The sequence below is a fragment of the Mastigoproctus giganteus genome, chromosome 5, assembly GCF_048544385.1.
Source record: "Mastigoproctus giganteus isolate SK-2022 chromosome 5, ASM4854438v1, whole genome shotgun sequence".
In the NCBI taxonomy this organism is placed as follows: domain Eukaryota; kingdom Metazoa; phylum Arthropoda; class Arachnida; order Uropygi; family Thelyphonidae; genus Mastigoproctus; species Mastigoproctus giganteus.
The window spans coordinates 113830713-113844596 of record NC_143579.1 but is presented as its reverse complement, the minus strand read 5'-3'; the positions used below and the strand labels follow the sequence as shown (position 1 = coordinate 113844596).

At 36.7% G+C, this 13884-nt stretch overlaps 1 protein-coding gene across 1 annotated transcript in view; it reads right to left on the bottom strand.

The window, feature by feature from the left end:
• LOC150085648 (ELMO domain-containing protein 3-like) overlaps positions 1–13884 on the bottom strand; it is a 236720-nt gene that overhangs the window by 100195 nt on the left and 122641 nt on the right. Inside the window, exon 9 of the mRNA XM_090374635.1 lies at positions 2624–2700. Within this exon, the coding sequence (XP_090230761.1) occupies positions 2624–2700 (77 nt within the window). The remainder of the gene's footprint in view (positions 1–2623; positions 2701–13884) is intronic.

Sequence of the window (13884 nt, the reverse complement as noted above, 5' to 3'; positions counted from 1 at the left end):
GACATTAAGCTTGATATACCATCATCTATATCATTAATAAATACAGAAAACAACAATGGACCCAACACTGAACCCTGAGGAACTCCACTAATAACATTAGTCCACGTTGAGCAGTGTCCGTTGATTACCACTCTCTGTCTTCTGCCACTCAACCATCCCTTTATCCATAGCAGCAATTTGCCTCCAATGCCACACTGCTCCAATTTGTGCAGCAGTCTTCTATGCGCAACAGTATCAAAAGCCTTTCTAAGATCCAAATATATAATATCAAAGTTATTCCCTGCATCCAGTTCTTTTGTGACTACATCATAGTATCCAATCAAATTGGTCAGACAAGACCTGCCCTTAACAAAACCATGCTGTGTCTGAGCTATAACTGAATTCTTGTCCAGATGATCCTGCAGTGCTTCTTTAACCAGTGCCTCCATTAATTTTCCTGGAACCGAAGTTAAATTAACAGGTCTATAATTACTAACAGGTCTATAATTAGAGGGAAGTATATAAGGGTATATATAATTAATTTACACAGACAGGTAAATTAGAAGGAAGTATATAAGGTTTTGGCACAGAGAGAGAGGAAAAAGGAGAATTGTGGTTGTGTGATAGGTAGTGAATGGAGGAGAACAATAAAGCTGAAGAACAGAGGGTTCAGTGTAGTAAGTAAGGCATAATTAAGAAATATGCAAAGGTGCTGATTCTGTGTAACAGAAAGAATGGCTAAAGATACTCCTGTCCCTCAAAAACAAGCTCCAGGGAACCATTACCGAGTATAAGTGATCAGCAGGGAAGTTCCTTAGGTAAAGAATCCTTGTGCTAAAGAAATAAAGATACCTGGAAGGAAGAATGCTAAATGTAAGTCTACAAACATTTCAGAACAGACTGGACAGTTTTTTTAAGCTAAAATTACTGTGGAGAGAATTTTTAAATGTATAAGTTAGTGTAATTATTATTATTATTATTAATAGCCATATGGTGCAAGGAAGCCTGAGGCTTATGCTCCACCAGGAAAAAAAAAAGTTCCCGAGTTACCCTGAGAGAGAGAGAGAGAGGATGATGAGCATGATGAATAAAAATTGTGTATGTAAGCATGTTAATATATATATATATATATATATATATATATATATGATAAGGTAATAGTAAATGTGTCTTAAGAGAAAATTAGATGAACTGTAAGTAAGAAGAATGTTGTTAATGATAGTCAATTTGCCATAAGAGAAAGTTAGATGAATTATATGCAAAAAAGAAAATATTTGTTAGTCACATGTCAGCCAACTTTGTCTCTTGTTTTGTGAACTGGTCATGTTGTATTCTTGGGATGATTAATGTGGTAGTTTCTCCGTGATTTCCACACTGCAGTGCTGTATCCATAGGCTTGCCTAAGGATATAGTACTTCTTCAGGTTTCCAGTCTTGAGCCTGGTTAATGTTAATCAGACTGACTCAATATTACACTTCCCTGTGTCTACCAATTACACTGTTTTAGAATCTATGTGTTTCTTAAACAAAAGCATAATACTGCCACCATCATGTCTGTCCTTTCTGCATGTTATAATTACCACATTCATTATTTTTGAAGTTTTTATAATATTAGTAACCAGGGAAAAAAATTTTATTCAAAAATATTTTCAACTGTAGTGTTACAAACTTCTGAATAGCCAGTGAGCAAAAATTATAAAAAATATTTTTTTAAAGTAATTGACAGTGTGCTGTGGAAATCACTCCCAGGTACTCGGGGAGTGATTTCCACATCTCTGTACCCTTAATGGAAATTCCAAAGGACTGGTCAGTAGCAAGAAATTCCTAATTTTGAGTTCAGTGATGCAAACAGAGTGATCAGAAATCCTTGAGTGGTTTCTCCAACTCCCTACACTCAATCTCTTTGCAAATAAGCATGTTTCCTATAATGTGGTGGTTTGTTTTCAACAATGACATTCACTGCTTCCAGCAGCAAGGTAGTCCCATCATTGGGAATCTGTGAGTTGACAGACACCTGTCATTGCCAGTACTTCTCAGTGACAGGAACTACTTGTAGGCATATAAAACCCAAAGAATTTCTAATTTCTTGAAGTAATAAAACACTAAATTCTGAACTTGGCTACTAGCAAAAGTTCATTTCATTTTGTTTTTTCTTAGAGAAGGTGTTAATGCTCATTTTGTTTGAAGATTAGTTTTAGGAAAGTTATTAGAATACCACTAAAATGACATCACAATTTATTTTAAGCTGTCATATCATTTTGAACATTGACACGAAGAACTGAAAATCAGCACTTAAGTTAAAAATAAAAATAAACAAATAAATATTAATATCATTATGGTTATATTTTAATAACTGACAACAAAGCATTGCATTGATTAGTGAAAAACTGGTGAGAAATATTTAATACTGCCTCCAGGCCACAGTGTCTTAGGCTGTCTCCTGTTTTTCCAATTTTCATTAATTAAGTAGGGAGCTTGAACATGTTCTTTGCCTCTGGACCTGAAAAAGAGTAGCTACGCTACTGCTGCTTGTGCTATAAGCATTTTAAGATGAGGTTGGTTTTCCATTCTACCAATACCTTACAAAATTTGACACTGGCAATTTAATGAAAAAACTTCCAAACAAGCTAAGAAAATGATCTTACTTATTCAGTACCTCTTCTCTTAGGGCATCTAAGATGATCCTAGTAATATTAATACTCATCACACAAAATGGAAAGTTCTAAAAAAAGATTTGAAAGGGAAAATTAAATCAATCTTATCAGAAAGTTAATTTACAAAGTAAATTAACTTAATTTGCAATTTAATTTTAATGAACACATTAACTAATAAAAGTTGATGATACTGTAATCACAGCATGGTGGCTTATTCTGACATCAACAGTAACTGATGGCCTCATAAATCTGATGATACAAGACTTTACAAGTTAAAACTACAAATTCTGAGGCCCTCTCTGCTCTTTACTATGCCAACAGAACAACCTCCACAGTGGTGGACCAGGCAGTTTGGCAGTTTTATCACTGGTCCATATACCCTTATCAAATTTTTAAAAATTTTGGATTACTGAACTAAAAACTAATACTTAGGCTTACGAAAAAAGGCTTAAGTTTTGCAAATTACAGTGTCTGGAGACTAGGCACCAGTGAGGTGATCTGATAGAGGTGTATAAAGCCTTGAATGGTTTGAGCATGCTCAATGCTGATGGGATTCTTCCTCTTGTTCAGAATAATCACCTAAGAGAGCATAAATTCAAATTGAGGAAAGACAGATGTAGGATAGACGTGCGGAAATTTGCCTTTAGCCAGGGATGGAAATCTGTTCCACCCTTGGTGGAACAGACTTCCATCCTTTGTCGTAGAAGTTGATAGCCTAAATAAGTTTAAGGCTCAGCTGGATAGGTATTTCGAACGAACAGAGGGGTGAAGTGGAAGTGGTTTTTTTTTTTTTTTTTTTTGGCTGATGCTGCATAAGCTTGCTTTCTTGCATCAAATGGCTCTACTAATGTTAAAGATCACAAACTTCTTGCAGCGCTGCACAGTATTAAGATAATTGGAGTAATTGCACCTCCTGAGAGTATTCCAAAGCATGTTCTTACATGGGAATTTTCATATGCACTTACTTCGGCTAAGATTAGATCTCCTTCATTTTTAATACTGTTACCCCCCACTTCCTCCCAAAAGCATAAACGTTGGATTGGAATGTTAGATGTTATTTTTGGAATTACATCAAGTGATGCTCTGAAAACATTCCAGGGTCACTGCTTCAGCAGTTATGGGAAAATTTCTTGAAATGAAGATATTGGTAAATTATCAAACTTACAATCAAGAAATGATTACACAATAAAGTGATTCCAGCATCACATTCTATAACAATAATAATAAAGAGTGCATGTTTTTGGTTTACATGAGAGATAAACATCACAGAATTTGATTTACACCAGGAAACATACCACTCCTCTAAGCAGGGACAGCTTTGGGGTTTGCAAGATCGAGAGAGAGAGAGAGAGAGGGGGGGGCTCTGCAGGGCTGAAGGCTAGTGATCAACAAAATTTTCAGTAATATCAGAAAAAAACTGATACCACAATATGCTTCATTTCCTGGAAAGTGTCCATTTTTTTTACTTTATACCCACCAATTCAGAAAGTCATAGCTGACTGACAATCAATTTTTTATGTAATTTCATTGGTTACTATGCTTAATTGATAATTATGTTTCCTTTTTTTTTTTTTTTCTGAAGACCTTAATATATCATTACATTCAATTTGCTTTAGTAATTTCCAAAAAAAACAAACATTATCTGCCATGTTTCACACAATGAGCTCCCGTGATATATTGCACTGAAAATTTCAGTAACACACTGACAATTATTCTGTAAGCCACACACCATGTTCATCAGCAATAACAAAAGTAACATGCTAAATGCTCTCAAATTTTTACCAATTGAATAAGAGGATAAATGACTTTCAACTTTTGATTCTCTGTGCAAAATAACCCCTGCTTGAGTTTATTTTTATATTTCAAATGGGATATGGAAATGCTCAAGAAAATTATCACAGAGGCTAAGCATTTCATATCAAATCAGAGATATAGTTCAGGGTTTAGAACAAAATGAATGTCAGATGAACTGATAAGTTTATTGAGAGAGAAGAAAAACATGTGGGATGATTATAAATTGTGAGGGGACACTGAGTACTACATCAATTTTTTTTTTTTTTTTTTTATGTGAACCCCAAACACAAGAGGTATTAGAACCTATAGTACTTAGTACCGTGCTTGGGTTGGAGGTTAAGAAGACGAAAGAAGATATTTGTTGACACTGGACTTGAACTTCTGTAGATTGTAATTTTCAGGAAATACGTATGAAGGAAGGTTGTTCCAGAAAATGGCAGTTGAATGAATAAATGAGGAAGATTAAAAAGTTGGTTCTGTGGGTTTGAAGTTGGACAGTAAATGGATGTTGGCTGGTGGCAAAGGGAAATACTATTTTGCTGGGGAGAGAAAAAAATCCAACCAGAAGCAAACTTCTCCACAGTTCTATAGATGATAAGGATAAATTAAGAATGATTATAATTTTAGAGATCTCAAGGCTCACCGCCCGAGAACTATAGACCACAAATATCTCAAGGTGGTTATCCTATTTTTACCATTAATGAAATAGTTAGATCTGAAATTTAATACAGCACCCATGGCAATAGCCTTTCTATAAAAGTAACTGATGAACACAATCATCTCGGATTTTGTGCTAGACATCCAGGAAGGGAAGGGCATAGTAATATTTGAGTTCAATGGAAAAAGAAATATTCTGTTGTTGGGCACTTGAGAAATGTGACAACAATTCTGGGATCAGACCCACAAGTAAAAGTTGATAGTAAGGCAGATTTAAAAATGAAACTTCGGACAGATGGGGAGGACCGGGATTCCTTATACTGAACTCAGAAGGGCTCCGGGTTGCAATATACATACTAAACTTGATTTGAAACCTGAAAGGGGATATAAATAAAGACTAACTCTATGTAGTCACCTGTGTTTTGTAAAACATGGGGTGGGAGAAGGATGTGCATAAGGATTCTGATGAGTCTTTTGCTCCTTAACTGCATCTTTACTTTATAAATCAAAAATGATAAATATAAATATATAAGCAGAAAATATCATTTAAGAACTGATAAATAATGATGGTAAATTCAATAAAGATGTTCATGTTCTGAGTAGCTTATCACTTTTACTATGGAGTCACTTTTACTGGGAGTCCTAACTGCAGCAAAAATGAAAGAAGGTCTAAGTTAATGGGACTGAGTGTATGTGTTCTGGTCAACTTTTTTTCTAATATGATAAAGGGTAAGCAATAACAGAATTCTAACCTGATGTTTTCCTCGGGTAGGGGAATATTTTCAGAGGGAATTTTGATTCCAGAACACACACCTCTCCCCACCCTCTGAATTCAATAGTGCCATAATCTTAGAATAAAGGCTTTGAGCATACCTAATCATATCAATAAAAACTTATTGTGGAAATCAATAAAACATAAACATTAAATAATAAAACTTTTAGAAATTATATAAAATGAGACATAAATAAAACATAAAAATATCAGTGAAAATTTGATAATATGAAATAGTAAAAGTGATAACCTACTCAGAACATGCACATCTTTATTGAATTTACCATCATTATTTATCAGTTCTTAAATGACCTTTTCTGCTTATATATTTATATTTATCATTTTTGATTTATAAATTTTATAAGTTTATTTAACATTTCTTTTTAGTGTAACTAGTGACAAAATGATGTGGGGAAGCAAGCTTACAAAGCATGTATTCTTTGGAGAGGATTTTTCAATCCTCTCCAAAATTTTTTCAGTCCTTTACATTTATTCAAACTACCCACTTGAACAACATCAGATAGAAGTCTGTTCTAACAATCACTTACACTCTGGTTGAAAGTAAATTTCTACAAACTTAGCCAGCAACCCTCCATTTCCAATTTAAATATCCGTGTGTCTGTCATCTGAGAAAGAGTAAGGATATCATCAGCATTTAGTTTACTTAATCCATTTAAAGCTTTAAGTACTTCAATTAGGTCTCCTCACAGGTGCATAGTTTCCAGGCACTCAAGGTTTTCTTTGGCAAAAATATCCTTTTGTGCATCAACTAACCATATTGTTCTTCTCTGCACCCATTTTACAATCTTTTTAAAATGATGCTTCCAAACCTGTTCACACAGATGTGATCCAACCCCATTTTGTTTTCCCAGTATTTACACACTCAATACTGGGTTGCCCATGAAACATTACACTGGCAATCCAGTCCAGTTTTGGATTCCAGTGTAATGTTGAGTAAGTCTAGTTTGATATAAGAAGGTCAGTTTGGTGTACTACTTTAGTACTCTGCATTTATCTCAATGTTAAACATCATCTGTTAAAAAAAAAAAAATATATATATATATATATATATATATTATTCTTTAGTAATATGATAATTTATGTTGTATTTTACTTTTAATATACTTTTATAGTGGTTTTCCTTAAATTATTTCTAGATTTTTCTGTTGTCCCGGTAGCTGTTTTAGCAATGCCCGGGTACGAACAGAGTACATATTATTATTTTATCTTTCTATTGTGGTTTATTGTGTTTATTTTCTTAATTACGGGTGTTTTCTACTCATAGGTATTATGGTTAATACATTACTGGTCTTTAAGCTAGCCTAAACTCGGTTATCTTAAATGCCCAGGGCCTATTCATTTATTATTTTTCAACTTGTTACGTATTGCTAAAGAAATTGTCATATTAATTATAGATGAAAAACTGTAGCAATACTACTTTATGACAAAATGATAAAATATTAAACATTTTTATACATTTATTGTATTACATCTTTATACATTTATTGTATTACATCTTTATACATATTTGTATTACATCACATGGTCGTCAATCCCCTACTTCATCGGGGGCTTTGAGCGGATTGACGGTCCATTCGATGTAATGCATTACTTACTTACCCGTTTCTGTTTGTATCTATCACAGCTTTGCTATTTTGTCCGATACTGAATTCTAAGTTTCTTTTTTTGTCCCTTTCCCATTGCTATTAGTTAAATAGGTATTATTTATTATAAATTTATTATGAACCGAATTAATATCCCATAATTTCTACAGCAACTGAGATAGAATACACAAAGCCCAACGGGTGAGTTTTTTAAAAAATTACAATAACTTTACTTACTTGATGTGTATAAGTGGAGGTCGTAGTGTCGAATCAGGAAAGTTTCCCATCCTACTTGATGTGTTTCGGTGGAGGTCGTCGAGTCGAAAAAGGAATGTTTCGCACCCTTAACTTGTTTTATAGATGGCTATTTTTATGGCTTTGTCGCTTTAGCGTTTCCCTGTGTTCCGATGGTGTTTTGGCGGAAGTCCCCGAACTTCAGGCCAAGGTCTATTATGGTGGTTTTGTGGCAGGTTAAATGAATTTATTTAGTTGTGTATTTACAATATTTTTACATTTATTTTATGTCTCACCTCGGACAGTGCCGGTACCCCGCTTTTCCAAGGCGTAACAGCACTTGTTTGTCCAGAGGCAAAACTATATACATATATACAGCCTCTTACTATGGGAGAGGGGGGGGTTAATTTTGGCAATAGGTTGTAGTGCAGTCAGGCGACGAGCCTCGCCTGCGTGCAATAAACCTAGTAAATAAGGGGATACTCTTCTGAGTAATTACTATTATATTATATAAAGCCAATTACTATTATATAAAGCCAACTAAAAATATAATAGTAATTACTCAGAAGAGTATCCCCTTATTTACTAGGTTTATTGCACACAGGCGAGGCTCGTCGCCTGACTGCACTACAACCTATTGCCAAAATTAAACCCCCCCCTCTCCCATAGTAAGAGGCTGTATATATGTATATAGTTTTGCCTCTGGACAAACAAGTGCTGTTACGCCTTGGAAAAGCGGTACCGGCACTGTCCGAGGTGAGACATAAAATAAATGTAAAAATATTGTAAATACACAACTAAATAAATTCATTTAACCTGCCACAAAACCACCATAATAGACCTTGGCCTGAAGTTCGGGGACTTCCGCCAAAACACCATCGGAACACAGGGAAACGCTAAAGCGACAAAGCCATAAAAATAGCCATCTATAAAACAAGTTAAGGGTGCGAAACATTCCTTTTTCGACTCGACGACCTCCACCGAAACACATCAAGTAGGATGGGAAACTTTCCTGATTCGACACTACGACCTCCACTTATACACATCAAGTAAGTAAAGTTATTGTAATTTTTTAAAAAACTCACCCGTTGGGCTTTGTGTATTCTATCACAGTTGCTGTAGAAATTATGGGATATTAATTCGGTTCATAATAAATTTATAATAAATAATACCTATTTAACTAATAGCAATGGGAAAGGGACAAAAAAAGAAACTTAGAATTCAGTATCGGACAAAATAGCAAAGCTGTGATAGATACAAACAGAAACGGGTAAGTAAGTAATGCATTACATCGAATGGACCGTCAATCCGCTCAAAGCCCCCGATGAAGTAGGGGATTGACGACCATGTGATGTAATACAAATATGTATAAAGATGTAATACAATAAATGTATAAAGATGTAATACAATAAATGTATAAAAATGTTTAATATTTTATCATTTTGTCATAAAGTAGTATTGCTACAGTTTTTCATCTATAATTAATATGACAATTTCTTTAGCAATACGTAACAAGTTGAAAAATAATAAATGAATAGGCCCTGGGCATTTAAGATAACCGAGTTTAGGCTAGCTTAAAGACCAGTAATGTATTAACCATAATACCTATGAGTAGAAAACACCCGTAATTAAGAAAATAAACACAATAAACCACAATAGAAAGATAAAATAATATATATATATATATCAAAATATAAGCTTCTTGTGGAGCTTATATTTAAATATAAGACATAAATGCTTCCTTATTTCAAGGCTCAACAAAATTTTTACAGTAACGGATATCTATGGCTACTTCTGTGAGAAGTCTCTAGAGCTCATGCACATTAAAACTAAATTTTCTGTCTCTAGAGACCATGCACATTAAAACTAAATTTCCAGGCTACAACTCCTTTATGATACACACTGAATATATTCATGCAGAGATTATCCATTTTCTAGATCAGTGATTCTCAACGGGGGCCACAGGTAAAAGTTGTAAAATTGGGGGCCGTGGAAACTGTTAAGTGGACCACGAAAAGTTCACTTCTAAAATAAAATTATTACTAATATAAAAAAGAAATTAGTGAGATCCTTAAGGATCTCACTAATTTCTTTTTTGTCACTAAACTAAGGGACAATAATATTATTGTAATATTTTTTTGTTAGGAGCATAATTGTATATTGTGAATAAACAAAATATTATGAATAAAAATTCTATTATAAATAAAGATTGTAGTTAATAAACCCCTTTTTTATTATTAATATTCCTTATATTATAAACAAATAATAAATGTTATAAATAAAAAGTGCAGTTGATAAATTACATATTTATTATAAATATTACATTTATTATAATTAAAAAATATCACTGCTCTAGATAATGGCCAACTGGTGTTCTCATGCAACCTCTGAACATAAGGCTAAGAAGTGGGCAAAGTTTCCATGACTACTTCACTTTTCAGCCCATTTGCTTAATCCAGCCATGTCCTGTTCAAGTTGCATACACGTATTATTGTCATTAACCACCCTACCCACTTTTGTATTACCTTAGACATTAAATTTATATACCTTCAAAGTATTCAAAGCTTAACTGCAATAAAAGTATATATCAAAGTTATTTTTTGCATTAAGTTCCTATGCCTCCGTAGCCGAGCGGTCAAGTGCGGGAGTGCAGTAGGACACGCTCTTTGAGTAGACCGGAGTTCAAGCCCCTGACTGCTGAATATGGTCGATCTGCCAACCCGCACTGGACCAACGTGGCAGATTATGGTCCATTTCCCTCAGCATGAATTGTTGAGGAGGCTTCCATCCTGCAGTGGGTTGATAATGGCTGCACTTTTATGACAACTTTGTAGTAACTAATCAGATTGGTCAGGAAAGATCTCTTCTTAGCAAATCCATGCTGTAATTGGTGCAAAACAAGAGCTATTCAGAGAGTTTAACATCTACCATGATGTTAAACTCTCTGAATAGCTCTTGGACACGAATGCCAAAAGGTCGGTTGGCAGTCTTACATGTATTGTACAAGTTTTCCCAACGTGGCTCAAAAACGGACGTCCACATAGGATGGTCTGGCAGGGATTTCAACTTTAAAGCATAGTTTAAAGACAACTGCTTACGTCGAAGGGATAACAGTGGTTCGTTTGCTTCGACGTATAAGCTCTGGACAGGAGATGTGCGATATGCTCCAGTAGCGATACGGATGGCCTGATGATGGACAGGGTCAAGCCATCGAAGGGCCCTGTCTCTGGCTGAAGAGTATACCTGAGCCCCGTAGTCTAATTTGGGTCGTACAAGTGCACGGTAAAGCCGTAGTAGGGTGCATCGATCTGCTCCCCAACGTGCTGAGGAGAGAGAGCGGAGAATATTGAGTCCCCTCGTGCATTTTGTACGAAGTTGACGAATATGTTCGAGAAAGGTCAACTTTTTATCAAACACAAGTCCCAAGAATTTTGTGTCTGACACTACTGGAATAACATTTTGTCCGAGCCTTAATTCAGGTTCAGGATGAAGATTACGCTTGCGACAAAAGTGTACGCAAACGGTCTTCTCCGGCGAGAACCTGAAGCCATTTGCAAGTGCCCAGGAATTAAGGCGATCAATGGCTTTCTGCAGTTGTCTTTCAATAACCCTCATGTTGCATGACTGACAAAATATGCTAAAGTCATCAACATAGAGGGCACAGTTTACAGTTGGAGGAAGTTGTTCTGTGATGGAATTTATTTTTATGGCAAAAAGCGTGACACTTAATACTGATCCTTGTGGTACTCCCTCCTCTTGGCTAAAGGAGCGAGAGAGTGAGGATCCCACACGAACTTGGAACGATCGATTGAATAAAAAAGGGGAGATGCCCTCTAAGGCCTAGGCTATGTAAATCTTTTAAAATGCCAAATCTCCAAGTTGTGTCATACGCTTTTTCCATGTCAAAGAACACCGACACCAAGTGTTCACGTTTTAGGAAAGCATCCCGGATGGATGCTTCCAATCTAATAAGATGGTCCAAAGTGGACCGGTTCTTTCGGAAGCTGCACTGGATGTTGGAGAGAAGGTCATTTGATTCGAGATACCATATTAAACGAGAATTAACCATTCTCTCCAGGATTTTGCACAGACAGCTAGTCAGAGTAATAGGACGATAGTTGGTGGTGACTTTTGGATCCTTTCCTGGCTTAGGGAAGGCAAGAACGATTGCCTTTCGCCAGGAGTCCGGAAACTGCCCTTCGGTAAAGATTCTGTTATACAGAAGGAGCAGACAATCCATAGATTTTTGTGAAAGATGTTTAATCATTTCATAATGGATGCCATCTGGTCCAACGGCACTTGCTTTGGAAAGAGCGAGGGCTCTTTTCAGTTCCTGAATAGTGAAATCCCCATTGTAGGGATAAATACTCTTAGATTTAAAGCTAAGTGCCTGTTTTTCGATTTTATATTTCAGGACCAGGAACTCTGGGGAATACGAAGATGTTGCAGAGATGTTTGAGAATGTTTCCCCAAGAGAATTAGCTATTGCAGTTGGATCTGCAATATAGCGCATCCATTATAATCTAGGATTGAAGAAGGGTGGGATGTATATTTTCCCTTCATTTTCCGGATTTTATCCCAGACTACCTTAGAGTTGGTAGACTGGTTAATAGATGATGTAAAACGGATCCACGATTCCTTTTGACTCTGACGGCGGATATATCGTGCTTTGGCTCGTGCACGTTTAAAGGCTATAAGGTTGGTCGTGGTAGGATATCGGCGGAATATCCCCCACGCTTTGTTTTGAGCCTTTTCTGCTGCTGTGCATTGTGAATTCCACCAAGGTTTAGGAAATGGTGGAAACCGGGCAGATGTTTTTGGAACAGCATTCGCAGCTGCTTGGACGATATTTTCTGTGATGTACTTAACTGCATCATTGATAGGCTCTTGACTGACTGTGCTAAGATCAAAATTTACCTGATGTTGGAAGGCAGTCCAGTCAGCCTGATCAATCTTCCACCGTGGTAACCTAAAAGGAAGACATGGTCTCCCACTGTGTAACAAGGTTATCACGGGGAAGTGATCGCTTCCGTATGGATTCTCCTCCACTTCCCAAGTGAGTGAAGGGAGTAGAGAAGGGGAGCAGATAGAGAGATCAATGGCAGAAAAAGTACGGGTAGGCATGTGGAAGAAGGTGTTTGTTCCAGTATTTAGAAGGGAACGGTCATTGTCATTGAGCATACACTCTATAACTCGTCCCCTTCCGTTGATGTTAGCACTACCCCCCACAGGGTGTTATGTCCGTTAAAATCCCCAAGAAGTAAGAAAGGGGGAGGCAGCTGCGTAAGAAGATCATCAAGGTCTGCCTGGGAGATGTCAGTCCCAGGTGGCAAATAAATGGAGCACACAGTTAATAAAAAACCCACTGAAAGGCGAATTGCAACAGCCTCTATGCTGGTTGTAATTAGCAAGGGCTGCACTGGGGTCTGGTTACCCACAAGGATAGCCACTCCCCCATGTACAGAGCCATCCGCAATTCTATCCTTTCGAAAAAATGGGATGTTGTGCATGGTGGGATCATCATTTGCCTTTAGATATGTCTCCTGCAAGCAAAAGCAAACTGGCTCGTGCTTTTGCAGGAGGGCCTTGATGTCATCAATATTTCGCCGGAATCCACGACAATTCCATTGTAGGAATTTAGCCATTATTTTGGCTTGGTGGGTCCATCAGGTGGCTTCTGAGGTGCTGAGGGCTTACTTTTATCAGTCTTGGATTTATCTTTTTTGGGGAAGAATGGACGCTGTCCCGTGTCCATTTCTTCCTCAGCAAAGAGTTCCAAGACTGAATCTTCGGGTACCTCCTTCTGCTCGACATCCATCTTATCTTGGGTACTAGGGGGGGACTTCCCCTTTCTTATTCTTTTCTTTCATAGTTACCTTTGTTACTTGTGGAGCATTAGGAGGTACCGATATAGGAGTGGCAGTTGATTGGTCCTTCTGTGCAGGTTTTTGAGAACTTAAAAGATATCGCACGATGGGAGTGAAAGACTTCTTTGGAGGAATGGTCATGTCCGTCTGAGTTCCGACGGAACATCTCCCTGCTACCTTCTGGGCGTAGGTAGGTTTATTGATATTCAGGGGTTTGACCGATTTCCTTGCCTCCTGGTATATATTTAGCTCTGCCTTCAGCCGTTGAATTTCTTTTTCTTCTTTCCACCTCTGGCATGCTCATGAATAGGCCGGGTGTTCGCC